Source organism: Rhinoraja longicauda, chromosome 5 (genome assembly GCF_053455715.1).
Source record: "Rhinoraja longicauda isolate Sanriku21f chromosome 5, sRhiLon1.1, whole genome shotgun sequence".
Classification (NCBI taxonomy): Eukaryota; Metazoa; Chordata; class Chondrichthyes; order Rajiformes; family Arhynchobatidae; genus Rhinoraja; species Rhinoraja longicauda.
This window is the reverse complement of record NC_135957.1, coordinates 5,172,056-5,198,131: the sequence shown is the minus strand read 5'-3', so window position 1 is coordinate 5,198,131 and position 26,076 is coordinate 5,172,056. Positions and strand designations below refer to the sequence as shown.

The 26,076-nt window shown below is 45.4% G+C and overlaps 1 protein-coding gene across 1 annotated transcript in view; it reads right to left on the bottom strand.

The window, feature by feature from the left end:
- Nucleotides 1-26,076, bottom strand: part of LOC144593828 (dynein axonemal heavy chain 8-like) — a 460,724-nt gene that overhangs the window by 171,913 nt on the left and 262,735 nt on the right. Inside the window, 5 exon segments of the mRNA XM_078399946.1 lie at nt 308-454; nt 7,001-7,229; nt 8,313-8,453; nt 14,457-14,698; nt 16,118-16,364. Of these exon segments, the coding sequence (XP_078256072.1) occupies nt 308-454; nt 7,001-7,229; nt 8,313-8,453; nt 14,457-14,698; nt 16,118-16,364 (1,006 nt within the window).

Genomic DNA, 26,076 nt, shown 5'->3' with positions numbered 1-26,076 from the left:
TTAATGTGTGGGGATTGCTGGTCGGCGCAGACCCGGTGGGCCGAAGGGCCTGTTTCCGCGCTGTATCTCTAAACGAAACTAAACTAAACCCATGAAGTCACAGCGAGAATGAACCTGCAAACAGTGAAACACCAGCTCTACCAGCCTCATGCTAATGTTTAATTAACACAATTATCATGAAAATCAATGAAAACCCGATGATCTCCGTGATTATAAAAATCACACAATAAGTAGAAGTGCAGCCTGCCCCTGTCCCTGGGCATCCCTTCCAGCAGTAACACAACAAAAAACTTCCTTCATTATGTACTTGCCTTAAATTGTTTAGCTATGGTATTTATAAGAAAGTTAGTCCTAACATTGTCCACATTTGGTACGAGGATTGAATTGTAGTCCGGTTCACTGTCAGGCGGGTATAAATACTCTTGAACCCATATTTGCCAGTTCTCCCAATCACCTGAAGAACAATGAAACACAGCAAATAACGGTTAAAACAAGAGAACTGTGCCACGGTTCAGTCTCAATGCTAAATTATCTCAGGCTTCCTTTCAAATATCTCACAGGACATTCCTGGGTTTACAGCTCTATAAAAATGAGTTTCTAATGTTATTACAATCTATATTTGATTAAAAGTATGAGTGTCCAGAAATTCAGTCAATTTGGAACATGACAATAATGGCTAATGAGTTCACAGTCAGATGGATTTAGAGCTTCTATGTTTCTGGATTATTAGATAGTAAACAGAATCCGATCTATCATAGAATTTATGTACAGAGATACAAGAGGGCAGCAGGGTGGCACAGCGGTAGGGTGCTACCTTACAGCAATAACAGCACCTGAGACCCGGGTTCAATCATGGCTACGGGTGTTTATCTGTACGGAGTTTGTATGTTCTCCCCGTGACCTGCGTGGGTTTTCACAGAGAACTTCAGTTTCCTCCCACACTACAAAGACTTTTAATTGGCTTGGTATAAAGGTAAAGAAATTGATCCCAGTGTAGGATCATGTTAATATGCAGGGATCGCTGGTCAGTGTGGACTGGATGGGCTGAAGGGCCTGTTTCCACGCCCTATCTCAAAACTAAAACAAAACTAAGAGACTGCAGATGCTGGAATCCAGATCAACAAAAGGAGAACGTCTGCAGGAACTCAGTGAGTCGGGTTGTATCTGTGGAGGGAAATGGACAGTTGATGTTGTGGATTGAGATCCTTCATTTATACTGAACAGCTCTGTTTGTTTAATCAGGAGATTACTCAATCTGGAGTCACAGAAGCAAGCAATAATTTAATATTGGAACGGCATAGGAAATTAGTAATTTCTTGGAATATCACACTTCATAATTGCATTTAAATTTTATTGACAAAACTGATGAAAGGAAATTGACCACAAAGGTAAATATGAATGATGAGAAAGATAAATGTTAAAAATTAATCTTACGAACTGGCAAAATAGCATTTTCAGAATTGGAATATGCCACTGCTAGGCAATTTATAAATAGAAACCTGTATGTTCATAAGCATAGAAAAATGAAAAGTAAGCATTGCACAAAATTATGGTTAAGGATAGGTGATATATCTAAATTACTTAAATGATCATAGTGTAAGGCAAAAGGAAATGATAATAGAGATACCTGGGGGAACTTTTCACTCAAAGAATATCAGTCGGGTCATTTATCAGGAAAGGTATTAATCAGGCTAGCATGAGATAATTGTGTGGATTAGAGAGGGGAGGGAATGCAGTACAAGGTATTGATATTAATTTATTTTGTCATGTGTATCGAGATACAGGTGAAAAATGTTATTTTGTTTGCTCTCATGCTCTACATGAGTACATCAGTTCATGCAAAAGAGAAAATAAACATTGCATGATACAATGCTTCAGCTACAGAGAAAATGCAGATACAAAATGTGCAAGATAAGTGGAACAAAGTACAGTACAGCACAGTACTGTACAGCTTCAGCTCACAATGTCCTTGCCGAACAAGATGCCATGTCAAACCGATCTCATCTGCCTGTATTTGATCCATATCCCTCTATTCCTGCACATCCATGTGCCTATCAGACCTGCCTCTGCCACCACCCCTGGCAATGCGTTCCAAGACCCCACTACTCTGTTTAAAAAACATGCCCTGCTCACCTCCATTAATCTTTCCTCCTCTCACCTGATAGATATGCCCTCTGGTGTTGGACATTTCCACCCTGAGAAATAGGTTCTGACTGTCTACTCTCTCACTTTATATACTTTTATCAAATCTCCTCTCTACCTCTGACGTTCCAGAGAAAACAATCCAATCCAAGAATCACCTTCCACCATCACCTTCTGTCTTCTATGAATAGGCCAGTTCTGAATCCATACAACCAAGTCTTGCCTTGCAGCAGTTGATGGGCCGGAGACCAGGGTTCGATCCGGACTACGGGTGCTGTCTGTATGGAGTTTGTATGTTCTCCCCATAACCGTGTGGGTTTTCTCCGTGATCTTCGGTTTCCTCCCACACTCCAGGATGTATGGGTTTGTAGGTTAATTGGCTTGGTACAAGTGTAAATTGTCCCTAGTGTGTGTAGGATAGTGTTAATGTGTGGGGATCACTAGTCGGTGCAGACCCGGTGGGCCGAAGGGCCCTTTCCCATGCTGTATCTCTAAACTAAAAAGTCATTGTGAATCACGTACATCTTAATGTTCTGGATCAGCCTACCATGACGACCTTATTAAAAGCCAAGGACAGAAATGTGAGATAGACACAAAATGCTGGAGTAACTCAACGGGACAGGCAGCATCTCTGGAGCGAAGGAATGGGTGACGCTTTGGGTTGAGACCCTTCTTCAGATGGAGAGATCCTGAAACGTCACCCATTCCTTCTCTCCAGAGATGCTGCCTGTCCCGCTGAGTTACTCCAGCATCTTGTGTCTATCTTCGGTGTAAACCAGCATCTGCAGTTCCTTCCTACAGAAAGGTGAGGGATGAGTGAGGAGGGATGAACGAACCAAAGAGTTGTGGAAAGGGTGATCTCAATGGACAATGGAAAGGGTGTGGATGGAAAGATTTGACCAGTGGTGAGATCGCATTAAAGGTGGCAGAAATGTTGTTGAATTGGATGCCGAGGCTGGTGGGGTGAAAAGTCAGGATCGGGTAAGTCTATCCTTGTTCCATCAGGGAGGAAGTAGAGCAAGAGCAAAACTGAAGGAAAAAATATGGGTGAAGGCTCCATCTCCAACAGAAAGATGTGATTGGTCCTTGTTGGCTTCTCTCCCGAATACTCTAAACATGGCCTCACCAACATCTTATATAACTGCAACATGACCTCCCAACTTCATTACTCAATACTCTGACTGATGAAGGCCAATGTGCCAAAAGCCTTTTTGACCATCCTAACTACCTGCAAAACCACTTTTCAGGAACTATGTACTTGCACTCTGAGATCCCTCTGCTCTACAACCCTCCCCAGAGCCCTACCATTCACTGTGTAAGTCCTGTCCATGTTAGACTACCTAAAATGCAAGACCTCACATTTTGCTGCATTAAATTCCATCAACATTCTTCAGCCCACCTGGCCAACCAATCAAAATCATGCTGCAATTTTTGACAACCATCTTCACTATTTACAATACCATCCACTTTTGTGTCATCTGTAAACTTGCTAATCTCGCCATGTATGTTCTCATCTAAATCATTGATGTAGGTGACAAACAGCAACGGGCCCAGCACTGAACCCCGAGGCACACCACTAGTCACAGGCCTCCAGTCTGAGAAGCAACCTTCCACCATCACCTCTGCTCGCCTCCATGAAGCAAATTTTCTATCCATTCAGCTATCTCTCCTTGGATCCCATGCGATCTAACCTCCCAGAGCAGCCTACCATGCGGAGACTTGTTGAATGCTTTGCTTAAGTCCATGTACACAACATCTACATTTCTGCCCTCATCAGCTTCAAAAAAATCTATCAGGTTTGTGAGACACGGCCTCCCACGTACAAAGCCATGCTGACTATCCCTAATTGTCCATCTAAATGCCTGTTCAACAGTTCAACAGTTCAACAGTTCAACAGTTCAACAGTTCAACAGTTCAACAGTTCAACAGTTCAACAGTTCAACAGTTCAACAGTTCAACAGAGCTTTATTTGTCATTCAGTACCAAGGTACCGAACGAAACTACATAGCAGTCATACACAAAAAGAACACAAGACACCCGACCCCAACACAAACGTCCATCACAGTGACTCCAAACACCCCCTCACTGTGATGGAGGCAACAAAACTTCCACTCTCTTCCCCACGCCCACGGACAGACAGCTCGTCCCCGACCGACCCGCACAGTCCCCCGCAAGGGGTTGGAAGTCCCCGCGGCCGAGCCGCACCGGGCGCTGAGACGTCTCGCGGCCGAACCGGGTGGTGGAAGGCTCCGCGACCGAGCCGTGCGCAGCTAAGTCCCACGGCTGAGCCGCACCGGGCGATGTTAAGTCCAGCGGCCGAGCCGCACCGGGCGATGTTAGGCCTCGCGGCCGAGCCGCACCGGGCGATGGAAGGCCCCGCGGCCAAGCCGCACCGGGCGATGTTAAGTCCAGCGGCCGAGCCGCACCAGCGATGAAAAGTCCCGCGGCCGAGCCGCGCCGGGCGATGTTAGGCCCCGCGGCCCGGGCACTGTTAAGTCCAGCGGCCGAGCCGCACCAGCGATGTTAGGCCCCACGGCCGAGCCGCACCGGGCACTGTTAAGTCCAGCGGCCGAGCCGCACCAGCGATGTTAAGTCCAGCGGCCGAGCCGCGCCGGGCGATGTTAGGCCCCGTGGCCGAGCCGCACCGGGCACTGTTAAGTCCCGCGGCCGAGCCGCACCAGCGATGTTAGGCCCCGCGGCCGAGCCGCACCGGGCACTGTTAAGTCCAGCAGCCGAGCAGCACCGGGCGATGTTAAGTCCAGCGGCCGAGCCGCGCCGGGCGATGTTAGGCCCCGTGGCCGAGCCGCACCGGGCACTGTTAAGTCCCGCGGCCGAGCCGCACCAGCGATGTTAGGCCCTGCGGCCGAGCCGCACCCCGCGCCATGAGGAAGAGACCTGTATATACTATCCCTCAGTAACTTTCCAACTACAGATGTTAGACTACTGGCCTATTGTTCCCAGCTTTTCCCTGCAGCTCTTCTTGAATAGAGGCACAACATTTGCCACCCTCTGGCACCTCTCTTGTATTTAATAGCAACTCGTAAATCACAGCCAGGGCTCCCACAATTTCCTCTCTAGTTTCCAATAATGTCCTCGTATATCTGATTGTGCCCAGGACATACACGGCAGTACCTACAGCATCTCCTCACCCATAATATCAACTGCTCTGAGGACACTTACATTGACTGCCCCAAGTTCCCCGATCCTCATGTCTTTCTGCACAGTAAAAACAGAGGAGAAATACCTGTTGAGGATCTTTCGCATGTCATGTGGCTCCAAACTAGAGTTGGCCGTTTTGATTCCTGAGGGTCCCATCTCTCTGCGGTTACCCTTTTTCACTTTACGTACTGACAAATGTTCTTGGGATTATCCTTTATGCCAGAGCTATCTCCTGTTCCTTTTGGCCCTCCTGATCTCCTTTTTTAGCTTGCTTCTCAGTTTCCAAAACTCCTTGGGGGGGGGGGGGGGTACACTTGATCCCAGCTGCTTTTACCTGCCCCATGCCTCTTTCTTACTCTTGACCAGAGCCTCAATTTCCCTCATCATCCAAGCTTTCTTACACTCACCCGCCTTGTTATTCACTCTAACAGGACCGTGCATGTCCTGGACTCTTTTAAAAACATCCCACTTTCCAGGCGTTCCCTTTCCTTCAAGCAACCTGCTCCATCAACATGAGCAATTTCCTGTCTTATACCTTCAAAGTTGGCCTTGCTCCAATTTAGAATTTTAACTCGTGGGACCCGCCCTGTCTCTATCCATAACTGTCTTAAACCTAATAGAAAGCTTGCAGCTGAGGGATCCAGTGATATTGTGCTGGTTGTCAGTGGACAGTCTTTCTCCTGAAATGGAGTCAGAGAGATTAGGAAAGGGGAGAGAGGCGTCAGAGATGATCCAATTGAATTTGAAGACAGAGTGGAAGTTGGTGACAGTTTTTGTGATGATAATGAGCTCTGCATGGGTGCAGGTGGCTGCCCCAATGTAGTCAGCCAGATAGTAGAGAAAGAGTGAGTAACAATGCTCTAGCAATGGCCATCCCCACCTGAATCCATCTATCACTTCCCAGTTCTTGCCCCACCTCTTCTCTCTCATCTCTCTCTACTGACTACGGTCACGGTGGCGCAGGTAGAGTTACTGCCTTACAGCGCTTGCAGCACCGGAGACCCAGGTTCCATCCTGACTACGGGTGCTGTCTGTACGGAGTTTGTACGTTCTCCCCGTGACCTGCGTGGGTTTTCTCCACGATCTTCGTTTTCCTCCCAAACTCCAAAGATGTACAGGGACGTAGGTTAATTGTCCCTAGTGTGTGTAGGGTAGTGTTAATGTGCAGGGATTGCCGGTCAGTGCGGACTGGATGGGCCGAAGGGCCTCTTTCCACGCTGTATCTCTAAACTAACTATCTCCCCTCTACTTCATTAGTCTGAATAAGAGTCCTGAGCAGAAACGTCATCTATCCATTTCCCTCCACCTGACAATACAATACAATACAATATATCTTTATTGTCATTGTATAGGGGAACAACGAGATTGGGAATGCGCCTCCCATACGATGCAATAATTTAATTAATTTAAACAACAACAACCCAACGAGACCAACTGGGTTCTTCCAGCAGTTTTGTTTTTTGCTTAAGATTCCTGCATCTTAATCTCTTCTGTGATCTGTGATGTAACATCATTAACATCACTGGGTGTAATTCTGGGTACTTGCTACATACTTGCTACTACGGTTACTACATTGTGGACATATCTTCATCATAAGAACTGCAGTTGTTCAAAAAACAGCTACCACCTCTCCATAGGCAGTTAGGATGGGATGCACATTCCGCGCAATAACTTGAAAAGATAGTTTAAGTGCACTTACCTTTTGGATTAACAAGATACTCGAACATAGTTTCATGACTTTCTGCAGGAATTTTAGGTATGTCAAGTTTGCTTTTATGGGTTCGTAAAAAACTCTCAAGTTTAATTCTGCCTTCTCTTTCCAATAGGGCACCAACACTCCACATCAGTCCAAATATAAAGAGCCGCTCAAGGTGCACCTCGTTAAAAGTCACTCCGAGCTCCAGCAAACCATCTAGAATGGTAATTGACTGAAAAAAGAGAGATAGGCATATTGTGACAGAAAGCACTTAAGGACTTGCCTATCATGAAGAAAATATTAATACCGTAGATTTAGAATATTAAATAGATGCTCCCCATACATGAACAAATCGCTCATACTAATCCAAACACTGTTTCCCCCTTTGGGCTGTCAGGGATTCCCAAGATTCAGTGTAAATGATGCTTTGTATTCGGTGAGGTTTTGAGAACATATTCAATCAGGCTGTGCATGGAGCCAAGCACGTGGGCAAGTGTCATTAGTTGCTGAGGTCCTATCTGTTCCCAGAGTTGCGAAGGATGGTCCCGGCATGGACGTCACGCAGTGTACCAGTCAGCTGGACATTGCCCCACTGCTTGTCCCTCGTTGATCTTCAATCTCAGCACCAACGACGTACTTTTGTCGATGCTCTCACTCACTAACTGCTCCTGTTCACTTGCTGATTCTTGTTTATAGCTTATCTCCATAGTTACTCTGGTTTAACTCTATCAGAGACACCATTTTCTCTCTTATCCCTGTAATTTAACAAGCTTAAAAAAGTGAGACAGGTCAACAATATAAAACTGAGGTACTCTGGGTTATTAGTGGTAAAGTTAAACGACCAGACATACCTGCTCCAAGTAACACAAGGTTGTGTGCATGCTCTGCAGTTAGAGAATAAGATGTAGCAATGAATTAGCTTCATTGATGAAGCAATGAAGCTATTGAATAGCTCTTTCATAGTTCACAAGTTCACAAATTATAGGAATAGAATTAGGCCATTTGGCCCTTCGAGTCTACTCCACCATTCAATCATGGCTGATCTCTGCCTCCTAATCCCATTTTCCTGCCTTCTTCCCATAACCCTTGACATCTGTTCTAATCAAGAATTTGTCTATCTCTGCCTTAAAAATATCTATTGACTTGGCCTCCACAGCCCTCTGTGGCAAAGAATCCCACAGATTAACTACCCTGATGAAGTTCTGATGAAGGGTCTTCAACCTGAAACATTAATTTTGTTTCACTTCCCACACATGCAGTCCTCATCCATTGAGTTAAGAATATGTATTTAACCCAAGTACTGAGAGGTTCTAACCTGCATGATATAGTTGCACTCCAGCAAGTCCATTACTGGATTCAGGTTTAATTTCATGTACAAATAACTCTCTTCAAAAGCTTTGTGATACAAGGCTTGTAGAATCTCAGCCTCATTTGGAACACGCTTGTTTAACCAGGCCTGTAAGTGAAAACAGAAATGTTCAGAATAATCAGGGAGATAGCCCAGTATCCCAAGTAAAGGTCAGTAAAATACAGGCAGCTATAAAATGATACATCATTATTTAATGCTATTCTTGTCTAACAAGAATTAATAACAACGGCTATTGGGGTAGATGTGCTGCTGCCCCACAGGTACTGGTCTTACTGCTCATAAACCACACTCTTTCTTCCAGTCAGGCACGGATGAGGAATTGGAACTGGAAAAGCCACTGGGATCTCGGCTCCCTGCACCTTGGAGCCAGCGGCATGGACGAAAGTTGTGGAACTGCAGACATTTGTGCTGTCACAGTTAGAGGTCTCGCTCCTGCGACACTGGTTGTCAAAGATGTCATGACAAAGATACTCATAAAAGTTCACGTTAAATATGGATCCGTTCAGAAACAAAAAGCTAAAAAATATGTCAACATTTTAAAAGGTAAAAGCCTGGTAAAACATTCACATTTATTTAACTCTTAAAAAAGCTCTACTTACCCTTCTCCTGACACCCATTTCACCCCATTGCTTGAAAGGGTCAGTGGTATCTGCAATCTTTAACCTGCCAAATGCTTAACCTGCAGACATCTTGTCTAAAGCTTCCGTGGAAGCTTGTCTCCTGCTTTACCCTCCCACCCCCTGATGGATTCCATCAGCATTGCAGTGGCAAGCAGCCAGTAAGTGAGCCAGGGTGGAATATGGCACCTTGTTTCTGCATAAGCCTGTTCATGCCTCAGCTCCAAATATTCATCCACATACCTGTTAATAAAATAATTGGATCTTTGATTTTCTTGATAATAACCTATTGTAAACAAACCAGTAGACCCTCACAGGGAATGAAGCAAACAGACTTCATTGCTACTTCGAATTTATCCCATCGCTCACATGCTTTGTATTCTGAGACGCTAAAAATGGATTGGGAAATAACAAGTGCAATAGTGCTATTTACAAAAGGAAGATGTGAGAAAGCAGAAAACTACAACCTAGTTAGCTTCACATTAACTGTCAGAAACTGTTCGGAAAATATAAAGATACATAGAAAAGGATAATATAGATTTCAAGATTCAAGATCAATTTATTGTCACATGTACCATAAGGTACAGTGAAATTTGAGTTACCGTACAGCCATACTCAGTGAAAAGCAACAAGACACACAGCCACATAAAATAAAATGTAACATGAACATCCACCACAGCGGATTCCACATTCCTCACTGTGATGGAAGGTAATAAAGTTCAATCATCTTCCTCTTTGTTCACCCGCGGTCGGGGCTGTTGAACTGTCCGCAGTCACCGCTGCCGACCGTCTGAAGCCCTCGCGTCGGGGCGATCGAAACTCCCGCGTCGGGACGGTTGAAACTCTCCGCGGCACGGAGCTCCCGAGTCGGCCTCTTCTCACCAGAGACCGCGGGCTTCACGATGTTAAAGTCCACAGGCACCACGGTTGGAGCTCTCCACAGTCGATCCCCGGCAAAGAATCGCAAGCTCCACGATGTTAAAGTCCGCGCCGTGCCCACAGCATGAAGCGCCGGGCCGGTCTCCAGGAAAGGCCGCCAACTCCTCAATGTTAGGCCGCAGTGGGGACGGATACGACACGGAGAAAAATCACATCTCCGTAAGAGATTGCAAAAAAGTTTCTACCAACTCCCCCCCCCCCATAATGGCCTTTTTCAGTCAGGCCATTGAGTACAGAAGTTGAGATGTTGTGTTATAATTGCACAAGATGTTGGTGAGGTCACACTTGGAATATTGTGTAAAGATTAGATCACCCTGCTAAAAGAAAATGCGTTATATTGGAAAGAGTGCAGGAAAGATTTACTAGGACTGGAGGGACTGAGTTACAGGGAGAGGTTGGGCAGGCCAGGACTTTATTCCTTGGAATGTTGGAAAGTGAGAGATGATCTTATAAATATGTATAAAATCACAAAGGGCACTAATAGGGTGAATGCACCAAGTCACCAGGTTGGGGGATCAATAACCAGAGGGCATAGGGTTAAGTTCATAAGGAGTAGGATAACATAAAACAAACCAAGGATCACTAAAATATACTTTTAACACATACCTAAAATAACAAAAACAGTAGAAAGGACAGTCAGACTGTTGGCGAGTCAGCCAGTGCTCGTGGCGCCACCAGGTGGATATACAGGATAATTACAGAAAAGCAACATAAAAGGAAGAAGCTCCATTTATTAAAACAACATAACAACGGCATGCAACCAGTCAGTGTGGCATCCTTAGATTCCCAAGACAAATCTCCCATGGTGCCACACAAAAGTGTATTAAATAAAATAAGGGCTCATATGATTGGGAGTAAGATATTAACATGGATAGAGGACTGAATAATGGGAAGAAAACAAAATAGGAATAAATATGTAATTTTCAGATTGGAAGATTGTTACAACAGTGATGTTGCATGGATGATGTGGTTGGGTATAACTATCTACAGTTATAATCATAGGGTCTGAGTCATAAAGCAAGGAAACAAACCCGCCGGCCCAACTCATCCATGCTGACCAAGATGCCCATCCAAGCTGGTCTTATTTGCATGGGTTTGACCCACATTCTTCTAAACCTTCCTATCATGTATCTGCCCAAATCTCCTTTAAATGTTGTTATTATACCTGCCTCAACCACCTCACCTGCCAGCTCGCAGACAACCTCGTGTGAAACGTTACACTTCAGGTTCCTATTAAATCTTTCTCCTCTCAACTATGGGTGTCAGGGGTTATGGGGAGAAGGCAGGAGAATGGGGTTAGGAGGGAGAGATAGATCAGCCATGATTGAATGGCGGAGTAGACATGATGGGCCAAATGGCCTCGTTCTACTCCTACTCCTTATGAACTTAACCCTATGGTTATTGATCCCCCAACCTGGTGACTTGGTGCATTCACCCTATTAGTGCCACTTGTGATTTTATACATCTTTATAAGATCATCTCTCACTTTCCAACATTCCAAGGAATAAAGTCCTGGCCTGCCCAACCTCTCCCTGTAACTCAGTCCCTCCAGTCCTAGTAAATCTTTCCTGCACTCTTTCCAATATAACGCATTTTCTTTTAGCAGGGTGATCTAATCTTTACACAATATTCCAAGTGTGACCTCACCAACATCTTGTGCAATTATAACACAACATCTCAACTTCTGTACTCAATGGCCTGACTGAAAAAGGCCAGCACGCTAACAACGTTCACCATCCTGTCCGCCTGTGACGTCACTTTCCGGGAACTATGAAAGTACTTCTCGGCTTTTCTGTTTAGAACACTCCCCTGGAGATCTTCCGTTCACTGTGAAAGTTCTATCCTGAAGATAGACTAAAATGCTGAGTAACTCAGCAGGACAGGCAGCATCTCTGGAGAGAAGGAATGGGTGACGTTACAGGTCGAGACCCCTCTACAGACTGAGTCAGGGCAGAGGGAGACACAGAGATGTGGAAGGATAAGTTGTAAAAACAAGACATTAAAAAAGATGTGGATTAAGGAAAATGTAGAATAGATCATTGTTAGCAAGGAGAAGGTGACACCTAAGCAAACAGAAATAAAATGTAATCGGGGACAGCTAGACTGGTCTGAGAACTGGGATGGGGAGGGATGGAGTGAGGGAAAGCAAGGGTTACTTTAAGTTATAGAAGTCAATATTCTTTCTCCAGGGGTGTAAGCTGCCCAAGCGAAATATGAGCTCTTTCAGAGCCCTGCATTCTACATTGAACTCGTTTTCACACCCTACCCTCCCTTATCTCTGTGTCTCCCTCTCCTCTGACTCTCAGTCTGAAGAAGGGTCTCAAGCCGAAATGTCACCCATTCCTTCAATCCAGAGATGCTCCCTGTCCCACTGAGTTACTCCTGCATTTTGTGTCTATCTTTGATGTAATCCAGCATCTGCAGTTCCTTCCTACACACAAAGTCCTACCCTGGTTTGACTTCCCAAAATGCCATGCCTCACACCTACCCGAATTATACCACATTGCCATTCCTCTGACCATTTATAGCCAGCTGATCAAAAACCTGCCTCAATTCTTGATAAGCTTCTTCACTTTCTACGATACCACCTATTTTGGTGCATTTTAGATTTTTAGATTTAGAGATACAGCACAGAAACAGGCCCTTCGGCCCACTGGGTCCGTGCCGCCCAGCGATCCCCGCACATGGGCGGCACGGTAGCGCAGCGGTAGAGTTGCTGCTTTACAGCGAATGCAGCGCCGGAGACTCAGGTTCGATCCTGACTACGGGTGCTGCACTGTAAGGAGTTTGTACGTTCTCCCCGTGACCTGCGTGGGTTTACTCCGAGATCTTCGGTTTCCTCCCACACTCCAAAGACGTACAGGTATGTAGGTTAATTGGCTGGGTAAATGTAAAAAATTGTCCCTAGTGGGTGTAGGATAGTGTTAATGTACGGGGATCACTGGGCGGCACGGACTTGGAGGGCCGAAAAGGCCTGTTTCCGGCTGTATATATATGATATGATATGATTAACACTATCCTACACCCACTAGGGACAATTTTTACATTTGCCCAGCCAATTAACCTACATACCTGTACGTCTTTGGAGTGTGGGAGGAAACCGAAGATCTCGGAGAAAACCCACGCAGGTCACGGGGAGAACGTACAAACTCCGTACAGACGGTGCCCGTAGTCAGGATCAAACCCGAGTCCCCGGCACTGCATTCGCTGTAAGGCAGCAACACTACCGCTGCGCCACCGTGCTGCCCTAACTTACTGACCATTCTTATCCATGTTATTGATAGAGATGATAAATAACAATGGGCCCAGCACTGAGCCCTTTGACATACCATTAGTCATATCATATTAATGACTCAGATAATGGACCAAATATAGTGTCCAAATTTGTTAATGAGCACAAGAATTTATCCAGTCTGAAGAAGGGTCTCGACCCGAAACGTCACCCATTCCTTCTCTCCCGAGATGCTGCCTGACCTGCTGAGTTACTCCAGCATTTTGTGAATAAAAAGAATTTATCTAATTGTTCTTCAAGTTTGTTTTCACTGTTCATTGAGTAAGAGAGTTACTGAGATTCATGAGCTTCAGAGAGTAAATTACCTCTCCTCTACCTTAAATGGGGAACACTTTATTTTAAAATTGTGGTCGCTAGTTCATTTCGCCCAGGAAACATCTTCTCCATGACACCCTGTCAAGACTCTTCAAGATCTTATTTACAATCAAGTCACCTCTGCCTCTTATAAATTCCATCAGATACATGCTTATCCTGTCCAATCTCCAAAACTGAGATCTTATCTTGAAATAAAAAGGGAATTCATAAGATCATAAATGACAGGAGCAGAATTAGGCGAGTCGGCTCTTCAAGTCTATTCCGCCATTCAATCATGGCTGATCTATCTCTCCCTCCTAACTGCATTCCCCTGCCTTCTCCCCATAAGCTCTGACTCCTGTACTAATCAAGAATCTAAGTATCTGTCTCTGCCTTAAATATATCCACTGACTTGGCCTCCACAGCCGTCTGTGGCAATGAATTCCACAGATTTACTACCCTCTGACAAAACAAATTCCTCCTCATCTCCTTCCTAAAATAACTTTCTTTAATTCAGAGGCTATGACCCTCCCACTAGTGGAAACATCCTCTCCACATCAACTCTTTCCAAGCCTTTCACTATCTGTACGTTTCAATGAGGTCCCCCCTCATTCTTCTAAACTCCAGTGAGTACAGGCCCAGTGCCGACAATCGCTCATCATAGGTTAACCCACTCATTCCTGGGATCATTCTTGTAAACCACCTCTGGACCCTCTCCAGAGCCAGCACATCCTTCCTCAGATATGGGGCCTAAAATTGCTCACAATATTGCTTACACATTGGTATGAAGAAATGATTGGATTATGGATTATGAAAATAAAATTAAAGGTTAACGATTAAAGATGATAGGTTAGCAAACACTTAAATAATTATAACGTTATTCCCTACGTGTTAGAGTTACACCTTGAACATCAAAAGCATAGTCCTTACTTATATTAAGTCTGTTACCTTTAAAATCGGCTTCCAACTGAGAGCAGAAGAGCTGATGTAGACCATGCCCATCCTGGACACTGTAGCTGGAGATGCATTCTCAATGTTGTGCACCTCAAACAATAGTTTGCAGGAAGGAGCCATTGGGATACGGTCACCATTGGCCAATGTTAAAGTCTTATTGTCATCCAGTACAGAATTTAAATTTTCTATCCAAATAGCATCTACTGGGCCGTCCAGAATGATCCAAATATTCTCACCTTAAAACAAGATTTAAAATAAGCACAGAGATAGTTATAGAATCAGAGTCCTAGAGTGATAATGATTGAAACAGGCCTTCGGTCCAACTTGCCCACACCTGCCAACATGTCCCAGCTACACTAGTCCCACCTCCCTGGGTTTGGTCCATATCCCTCCAAACCTGTCCTATCCATGTACCTGTCTAACTGTTTCTTAAACGTTGCGATAGTCCCAGCCTCAACTACCTCCTCTGGCAGCTTTTTCCATGCACCCACCACCCTTTGTGTGAAAAAATTACCCCATCAGATTCCTATTAAATCTTTTCCCTTTCACCTCAAACCTATGACCTCTGGTCCTCGATGCACCTACTCTGGGCAAGAGACTCTGTGCATCTCCCCAATCTATTCCTCTCATGATTTTATACACCTCTGTAAGATCACCCCTCATCCTCCTGCACTCCAAGGAATAGAGTCCCAGCCTACTCAACCTCTCCCTGTAGCTCACACCCTCTAGCCCTGGCAACATTCTTGTAAATCTTCTCTGTACCCTTTCCAGCTTGTGGGGAATATAAAAACTGACTGTAAAAGCTTATTTAGATAAGAAGAGGAAAAGATTAGTGAAGACAAATGTAAGTCCCTTACAGTCAGAAACAGGTGAATTTATAATGGATAACAATGAAATGGCAGACCAGTTAACAAGTACTTTAGTTCTGTCTTCACTGAGGAAGATATAAACAATCTCCCAGAAATACTACGGGACCGAGAATCTAGTGGGAGGGAGGAACTGAAGGAAATCCACATTAGTCATGAAATGGTGTCAGGTAAACTGTTGGGACTGAAGGCATCCTACGCTCCAAGGAATAGAGTCCTAGGCTGCTCAACCACTCAGGCCCTTGAGTCCTGGCAACATCCTCCTAAATCTTCTCTGCACCCTTTCCAGTTTGACAACATCTTTCCTATAATATGGTGCCCAAAACTGAACACAATACTCTAAATGTGTCCTCACCAACATCTTATTTTTATTGCAACATGATCTCCCAACCTCTATGCTCAATACTCTGACTGATGAAGGTCAAAGTGCCAAAAGCCTTTTTGACCACCCTACCTACCTGCAATACCACTTTCCAGGAACTTTGTACCTGTACTCCTAGATCCCTCTGCTCTACAACACTCCCCAGAGCCCTACCACTCACTGTGTAGTTCCCGCCCACATCACATTTCTCTGCATTAAATTCCATCAACCATTCCTCAGCCCACCTGCCCAACTGATCAAGATTCTGCTGCAATTGCAGAGTAGGTTATAAACTGGCCAATTTGAGTTTGAAAATTTGAAACTTTTTCCACTGTACCTGCAGTTATTGAAAATAATTTGAAAATTATCCATCTTGTGTTTTTTCATAAAAATGCAAGTACATTATCTGAGATCAAAACTGCTATAACCTTTCTTTGATTTAATAGATTTCCTCCAAAGTGTTGAAAAGATTCCATCGGTCCAGTCATTAGTTGCAGTATCTAATCGCCCAAACATCTGTGGAGCTGTAATAGCCTTGGGATTCATCCGCATCTCCCGATGAGGGGCTCCACATTCAGTTAGCGATTGCATTAGGGTGCGAATGACACAAGACTTTCCGGAGCCACTCGGACCCAATGTCATCAATCCATGGCGCACTCTGGCCGTTTCAAACAGCTGAAAAATAGATGGAGGGAGCAGGTCCGTGTTTTAAAACATTGAAAAGAACAGGCACATTTATTCCGTTCTATACACACTAGGGACAATTTACACTGATAACAAGCCAATTAACCTGCAAACCTATACTCCTTTGGAACGTGGGAGGAAGCGGAAGATCTCGGAGAAAACCCACGCGGTTAGGGGGAGAACATACAAACTCCGTACAGACAGCACCCGTAGTCGGGATCGACCCCGGGAGTCTGGCGCTGCAAGAGCTGTAAAGCAGCAACTCTACCGCTGCGCCACCGGGCCGCCGATCAATGAGAAAAGTACATTCATTCAGTGGGAAGCTGTGGAAGGTTGCTGGAGGAGGCTGATATGGTCAACGATGCCTCTGGCTGCATATAGTTTGATGAGGAGCATTGGACACCTTTTGTCACTGTTGTAAAGGGTGCAATTTGTAACTTATGTGGAAGGATTCCAACATATGACCAATGTGCACAAATCTGGGAGGCTGCAACGTATTTAAATGTAACAAATAAACGAACAAAATTACAGAATATTTACAACCCAGGAGATTATTCTATGTGCCAAGTCTGTATCATCTTTATTTATTTGGAGTAACTCAGTTCCTGTCTAATGCCAATCTGAAAATGCTATCCTTTCAATAGACAATAGACAATAGGTGCAGGAGGAGGCCATTCGGCCCTTCGCCATTCAATGTGATCATGGCTCATCATTCTCAATCAGTACCCCGTTCCTGCTTTCTCCCCATACCCCCTGACTCCGCTATCCTTAAGAGCTCTATCTAGCTCTTTCTTGAATGCATTCAGAAAAATGGCCTTCACTGCCTTCTGAGGCAGAGAATTCCACAGATTCACAACTCTCTGACTGAAAAAGTTTTTCCTCATCTCAGTTCTAAATGGCCTACCCCTTCTTCTTAAACTGTGGCCCCTTATTCTGGACTTCCCCAACATTGGGAACATGTTTCCTGCTTCAAACGTGTCCAACCCCTTAATAATCTTATACGTTTCGATAAGATCTCCTCTCATCCTTCAAAATTCCAGTGTATACAAGCCTAGTCGCTCCAGTCTTTCAACATATGACAGTCCTGCCATTCCGGGAATTAACCTAGTATACCTACGCTGCACGCCCTCAATAGCAAGAATATCCTTCCTCAAATTTGGAGACCAAAACTGCACACAGTACTCCAGGTGCAGTCTCACTAGGGCCCTGTACAACTGCAAGAGGACCTCTTTGCTCCTATACTCAACTCCTCTTGTTATGAAGGCCAACATTCCATTGGCGTTCTTCACTGCCTGCTTCCTTTCAGTGACTGACGCACTAGGACTCCCAGATCTCGTTGTACGTCCTTTTCCTAACTTGACACCATTCAGATAATACTCTGCCTTCCTATTCTTACCACCAAAGTGGATAACCTCACACTTATCCACATTAAACTGCATCTGCCATGCATCCGGCCACTCACACAACCTGTCCAAGTCACCCTGCAACCTCATAGCATCTTCCTCACAGTTCACACTACCACCCAGCTTTGTATCATCTGCAAATTTGCTAATGGCACTTTTAATCCCTTCATCCAAGTCATTAATGTATATTGTAAATAGCTGCGGTCCCAGCACCAAGCCTTGCGGTACCCCACTAGTTACTGCCTGCCATTCTGAAAGGGACCCATTTATCCGCACTCTTTACTTTCTGTCTGTTAACCAATTTTCTATCCATGTCAGTACCCCACCTCCAATACCATGTGCTCTAATTTTGTCCACTAATCTCCTATGTGGAACCTTGTCAAAGTCTTTCTGAAAGTCAAGGTACACCACATCCTACCGGCTCTCCCCAGTCAATTTTCCTAGTTACATCCTCAAAGAATTCCAGAAGAATAGTCAAGCATGATTTCCCCTTCGTAAATCCATGCTGTCTCGGAACGATCCTGTTACTACTGTCCAAATGCTCCGCAATTTTGTCTTTTATAATTGACTCCAGCATCTTCCCCACCACTGATGTCAGACGAACTGGTCTATAATTTCCCGTTTTCTCTCTCCCTCCTTTCTTAAAAAGTGGGACAACATTAGCTACCCTCCAATCCACAGGAACTGACCCTGAATCTATAGAACATTGGAAAATGATCACCAATGCGTCCACAATTTCTAGCGCCACCTCCTTAAGTATTCTGGGATGCAGACCACAAGGCCCTGGGGATTTATCAGCCTTCAGTCCCATGAGTCTACCCAACACCATTTCCTGCCTAATGTGGATTTCCTTCAGTTCCTCTGTCACCCTAGGATCTCTGGCCACTAGAACATCTGGGAGATTGCTTGTATCTTCCTTAGTGAAGACAGATCCAAAGTACCGGTTCAACTCGTCTGCCATTTCCTTGTTCCCCATAATAAATTCCCCCGCTTCTGTCTTCAAGAGACCCACATTTGCCTTGACTATTTTTTCCTCTTTACATACCTAAAAAAAGCTTTTACTATCCTCCTTTATAGTATTGGCTAGTTTACCCTCGTACCTCATCTTTTCTCCCCGTATTGCCTTCTTAGTCATCTTCTGTTGCTCTTTAAAAGAGACCCAATCCTCTGGCTTCCCACTCTTCTTTGCTTTGTTGTACTTCTTCCCTTTTATTTTTATACTGTCCTTGACTTCCCTTGTCAGCCACGGGTGCCTCTTACTCCCCTTGGAATCTTTCCTCCTCTTTGGGATAAATTGATCCTGCAACTTCTGCATTATTCCCAGGAATACCTGCCATTGCTGTTCCACCGTCTTCCCTGCCAGGGCCTCCTTCCAGTCAATTCTGGCCAGCTCCTGCCTCATGCCTCTGTAATCCCCTTTGCTATACTGTAATACTGACACTTCCGATTTTCCCTTCTCCCCGCAGCCAAAGACTCGCACTTTACTCACAGGGCACTTCCCTCCACAGGGCTGCACCCCTTGTGCAAGTCTTGCTTATATCAGTCACTAAATTACATAATTGGTCAATTTACCAAACTTCTACTTTAATTGATCAACCAATCCAGGTACTCACTTCTATCCTGCCTTCCTGACGAGCTTAGAGTTCTGACTGACTACTAACGGCCTCTTAGCGCTCTTTTTAAACTGCCTTTGCACACAGCAATCACCACTTACTTTGCTCTCAGCCAACGGTCGTCCTTGCTCTGTTCCCGACCTTTTCAGAAATGTATCCAGCTCCCTTTTTTAATGTTAAACTTGAATATGCCTCCATTATTACCCTTGGCAGCACATTTCAGATTTTTACCATTCATTTTGTAAAATAATTTCTTGGTGTCACATTTATTCTGTTATAATTTAAAAACAAAAGAAAAACAAATTCTGCAAATCTAAAATTATATTGTTTCCAGATACACAGGACAAGATGTTAAAAATCCAAAGTGCCAAATGTCAATTTGCTCCCGGTGGTGATGGGAAGCTTATGCACTCACCTATGCTCCTCCGATGTTGAGAAAGGCTAGGCAGACATGTCATTGGGGTTATCAAGTGGGCACCTACTTTCATCGACGTTTCGCTGATTGGACCCACGACGTCTCCAATAGGCTCAGCAGTGCATTCTGGCGTCCCAGAACCACCCCCCTAGCCGGCTTATTTGGGAGACCAGATTGGGTCTTTCCTCTTCAGCCAGAGCCACTGGCTACTCCGCTCTGCCACCTGTGATGTTTCCTTGATAGCCTGGCATAGGGCTTGTCCGCTGATCCCCAGGTCCTTCATCAGTCTTACGGTAGATGTTGCCACAAATCTTCGACATCCAACTTCTACCGGGCAGATCTTTGCTCTCCAGCCCCGCTGTTCTGCCTCCGCTGCAAGGTCTGTGTAGCGCAGTTTCTTTCTTTCAAAGGCTTCCTGCACAGCATCCTCCCAAGGGACTGTGAACTCCACAAAATACACCATGCGCTGAGAGTTGGACCAGAGGACAAGATCAGGCCTCAAGTTGGTGATGGCTATCTCTGGTGGAACTGTAAGCCGCTGGTCCACATCCACCAGCATCTGCCAGTCCCGGGCTGCCTCCAGCTGTCCAAACCTTGTCCTTGGTGGAATTTTCCGTTGCTTTTGTTCCCCCTCCCGAACAAAGGCAATTGGCATAACTGGGTTGGTTGTTCTGGGCGGCAGGGCATTGTTGGTTGTTCTCCTGCTTTCCAGAGTCGCTGCCAGGCATTTGACCACTTGATTATGTCTCCAGGTGTACCGTCCTTGGGAGAGGCTTACTTTACACCCAGTGAGGAAGTGCTTAAGCGTGGCTGGTGTTGAACACAGGGGGCATGATGGATCTTCGCCCAGCCATTGGTTGAGATTTTTTGGGCTAGGAAGGACATCATAGGTTGCGCAAATGAGGAAGCTTATCCTGCTCGCCTCCATCTCCCACATGTCCTTCCAGCTGATCTTCCGCTTTTCCACACTCTCCCATCTCATCCACTGGCCCTGTTTAGCTTGCGACACAGTCTTGGCACACCTACTCGACTCCTCCTGTCGGCGGACTTCGGCCGTGACCAACTTCCGGCGCTCCAGTGAGGATGCCTTGTTCCAGCAAGGTCGCTTTCTGCCAAGCCCCAAGCCACTTCGTCCATGTTGGACTTGCCCAATCATGTCGCCTTGGTGGAGAGCAGATTTTGCCTGCTGTGTCGCATTCTTAGCCGTCCACTTCCTTCCTGTTGCCAGGGTTGGGGCAGCAGCTCGGATGACAGTGTCCCTCGATTCTGCCAGGGTCATCTCTAGTCTGACTTTAGTGCACTTGAACTCCTCTGTGAGGCTAGAGAGAAGCAGCTGAAGTACTCCCTGACCGTACAGGCCTACACTGCTCAGGCATCGAGGAACCCCTAACCACTTTCTCACAAAAGAGCTGATTGTTCTTTCCATCTTCTCAACTCTTGTGAGGCAGATGTCATACATGGTTAGTGGCCACATAAGGCAAGGTAGTAACCCAAACTGCAGGCACCAGATTTTCAGCTTTCCAGGCAACATGGATCGGTCGATGTTTGCTAGGCCTTTGATGATTTCTTGCCTCAGCTCATTTGCTTGATCAGTGTCCTTCAGTTTAGAGTCATACCATCTCCCCAAACTTTTGATTGGCTTCTCTGACACAGTTGGGATTGGTTCTTGATCAATGAAAAACCTTTGATCCGTCAGTTTGCCTTTGATTATAGAAATGCTTCTTGATTTGGATGGCTTAAATTTCATTCTAACCCCAGTGATGTTCTCTTGAAGCTTCCCTAAAAGGTGCCTGGTGCAAGGTGCTGTTGTTGTTATGATTGTCATGTCATCCATGTAGGCCCTGATGGGTGGTAGACGGACTCCAGACTTCAGCCGCTCGCCTCCCACCACCCACTTGGAGGCCCTTATGATGACTTCCATAGCCATTGTAAAAATCAATGGGGAGATGGTACACCCTGCCATTATGCCAATCTCCATGCAGTGCCATGTGGTGGTAAAGTCTGGCGTGGTGAAACACAGCTGCAGATCTTGAAAATAAGCCTTGACAAGGCTTGTGATGGTCTCTGGTATCCTGAAGAAGTCAAAGGATGCCCAGAGGAAACTGTGAGGGACAGTTCCGAACGCATTGGCAAGGTCAAGGAAAACGACATGCAGATCTCTCTTTTCTTTTCTTGCAGTCTGGATTTGGTGCCAAATCATGCTGGTATGTTCGAGACATCCAGAGAACCCTGGGATGCCTGCTTTTTGGACTGTTGTATCCACAAGGTTGTTTCTCTCTAAATAGCTGGTCATCCTCTGAGCTATGATGCTGAAGAAGATTTTACCCTCTACATTGAGGAGACTGATAGGGCGGAATTGGCTGATATATAACATATAACATATAACAACTACAGCATGGAAACAGGCCTGTCCGGCCCTACCAGTCCACGCCGACCATTCTCCCTGACCTAGTCTCATCTACCTGCACTCAGACCATAACCCTCCAATCCCCTCCTATCCATATACCTATCCAATTTACTCTTAAATAATAAAATCGAGCCAGCCTCCACCACTTCCACCGGAAGCCCATTCCATACAGCCACAACCCTCTGAGTAAAGAAGTTCCCCCTCATGTTACCCCTAAACCTTTGTCCCTCAATTCTGAAGCTATGTCCCCTTGTTGGAATCTTCCCCACTCTCAAAGGGAAAAGCCTACCCACGTCAACTCTGTCCGTCCCTCTCAAAATTTTAAAAACCTCTATCAAGTCCCCCCTCAACCTTCTACGCTCCAAAGAATAAAGACCCAACCTGTTCAACCTCTCTCTGTAGCCTAAGTGCTGAAACCCAGGCAACATTCTAGTAAATCTCCTCTGTACCCTCTCCATTTTGTCCACATCCTTCCTATAATTTGGCGACCAGAACTGCACACCATACTCCAGATTCGGCCTCACCAATGCCCTGTACAATTTCAACATTACATCCCAACTTCTATACTCGATGCTCTGATTTATAAAGGCAAGCATACCAAACGCCTTCTTCACCACCCTATCCACATGAGATTCCACCTTCAGGGAACAATGCACAGTTATTCCCAGATCCCTCTGTTCCACTGCATTCCTCAATTCCCTACCATTTACCCTGTACGTCCTATTTTGATTTGTCCTACCAAAATGCAGCACCTCACACTTATCAGCATTAAACTCCATCTGCCATCTTTCAGCCCACCCTTCCAAAAGGCCCAAGTCTCTCTGTAGACTTTGAAAATCTACCTCACTATCAACTACTCCACCTATCTTAGTATCATCTGCATATTTACTAATCCAATTTGCCACACCATCATCCAGATCATTAATGTAAATGACAAACAACAGTGGACCCAACACAGATCCTTGGGGCACTCCACTAGACACTGGCCTCCAACCTGACATACAATTGTCAACCGTTACCCTCTGGTATCTCCCATTCAGCCATTGTTGAATCCATCTTGCAACCTCACTATTAATACCCAACGATTTAACCTTCTTAATCAACCTTCCATGTGGAACCTTGTCAAATGCCTTACTGAAGTCCATATAGACAACATCCACAGCCTTGCCCTTATCAATTTCCCTGGTAACCTCTTCAAAAAATTCAAGAAGATTAGTCAAACATGACCTTCCAGGCACAAATCCATGTTGACTGTTTCTAATCAGGCCTTGATTATCCAAATAATTATATATAAGGAATCTGTGGATTCCTTCTCTTTCGGAGTCAGGACTCCACCTGCCCTGCGCCATGCTTTGGGTATAATTCTCTTCTCCCAAGCCACTCTCATTAGCCTCCACAGGAAGCGAAGAACATCAGGAGCACTCTTGTAGAGTCGATACGGAACCCCATTTGGCCCTGGGGCTGAAGATGCTCTTGCCCGCTTTACTGTCTGTTCCACCTCCCTCCACTTTGGAGGACTAATGTCCATCTGGTGCTCTGGTTGTTCAATTGGTGGAATGTCCGATGGAATAGCTGTCTTCAGGTGTCTTTTGTCATCCGCATGTATTCTTTTCAGATGCTCGTCTAGCTCCTGCCTTGATGTTTTCAGGTTTCCTCCCTTTTCTTTGATGAAAAGTGATTTTACGAACTTATAGGGGTCCTTGAAGAAGCGTGATCTCGTTCGTTCTTTCTTTTTTCGTGACTTCCGCAGGTATTCTGCTCGTCTCAGGGTTGCTAAGCGGCTTTTGATGTTTCCCTGGAAAATGTTGATGCCCTCCTTCTCACTATCAGAAGCCTTCCTCCACTGCTTCTTGAGCTGCCTTCTCTCCCGGATTAGACATTCCATCTCCTTTTGCCGTCTGGACTTACTTTCCAAAGCTGGTGCCCTTTCCTTTTCCTCCCTTACTCCATATCGCTCTGCTCCATAGCCATAGATAATGTCCCCCATCTTATCAAGCTTTCTTTCGACTGTACCCCTTACACCCTGTAGGATATTGGTCAGGTCTGCATTTACGGTCTCCCATTCTTTCTTCTCCGAGGCTCCAGGCCATTTCATGCGGGGTTTTCTTCCGCTGATCTTTTTTTCCATTGCTGGTTTTCTTGGCTGGATGGGCTCCATATTTTCCTCTGTCTGCATAACTGTGCTTGAGTTTCCTTCATCAGGGGGGCTGATGTCCTGCGAACTTTGGTGAGACTCCAGTCGCTGGACTTCATTCGACTGACTTGATTGACTTCTCAGGAAGTACTTATCAATGCGAGGTCCCTGCTTTCCCTCCCTCAAGCACCCTTTCTTTCCTTGATGTATTTTCAAGCCCTTTGAAGATGTTATTTTCATCCAGCCGCAGGAGCAGACCTGAAGCCTCTTCTCGGATGCTGATTGTGCGCATGGTTCTTGGTGAGTGCATGTATTGCTCATGGTCTTGGTGAGTGCATGTATTGCTCATGGTTCTTGGTGAGTGCATGTATTGCTCATGGTTCTTGGTGAGGGCATGTATTACTCATGGTCTTTTCCGTTCCTAGGTCTATGGCCTTATTATCCGTCAATGAGTCTTCTTCCGCCCCCACTCTCCAGACTCTAGGGGTATTCTTTCTTTAATTCTGTTCGTAGCAATAGGCGGGTGAATCCAAAATACTGAATAGTATTGGATCCTGCTGACATAATATAGTGTAGGAAAATAACTGCAGATGCTGGTACAAATCGAAGGTATCACAAAATGCTGGAGTATCTCAGCAGGTCAGGCAGCATCTAGGAGAGAGGGAATGGGTGATGTTTCGGGTTGAGACACTTCATCAGTCTGAAGAACGGTCTCGACCCGAAACGTCACCCATTCCTTCTCTCCTAGATGCTGCCTGACCTGCTGAGTTATTCCAGCATTTTGTGATACCTTCAAATAAAAACAGGAAATAATTTGCAAGTTGAATCAGTGGTAAGGAAGGCAAACGCAATGCTAGCATTTACTTCAAGAGAGCTAGAATACAACAACAGGGATGTAATGCTGAGACTCTATAAGGCGCTGGTCAGGCCACATTTGGAGTATTGTGAGCAATTTTGGGCCCCATATCTGAAGAAGGATGTGCTGGCTTTAGAGAGGGTCCAGAGGAGGTATACAAGAATGATCCCAGGAATTACTGGGATAACATATGATGAGCGTTTAATGGCACTGGGCCTGTATTTGCTGGAGTTTAGAAGGATGAGGGCTTACCGAATAGTGAAAGGCTTGGATAGAGGGGATGTGGAGAGGATGTTTCCACTAGTGGGAGAGTTTAGAACTAGAGGTCATATCCTCAGAATTAAAGGACGTTCCTTTAGGAAGAAGATGAGGAGGAATTTATTTAGTCAGAGGGTGGTGAATCTGTAGAATTCATTGCCACAGAAGGCTGTGGAGGCTGTCAGGGGATATTTTAAGGCAGAGATAGATAGATTCTTAACTAGTAGGGGTGTCTGGAGTCATGGGGAGAAGTCAGGAGAATGTTAGGAGGGAGATAGTTCAGCCATAATTGAATGGCGGAGGAGACTTGATGGGCCAAATGGCTTAATTCTACTCATGACCTTATGACCTTACGACTGGGCAGATCAGGCATTGTCTCGGGAAAGAGAAACAGTTCATGTTTCAGGATGCCACTTCAGTTTTTCTTCCCACTTAGACCCATGTCGCAACCCAACAGGTTCAATGGGACCCAATATGAACTTGAGAAGCAGCACCTCATCTTCTGCCTAAGTATGAGGCAGCCTTCTGGACTCGATATCAAATTCAGCAATCTCAGATAACTTGACCTTTCTGTTTGCATCAGAACAGGCAACTCAGCTACAAGGTGATCCATCGAT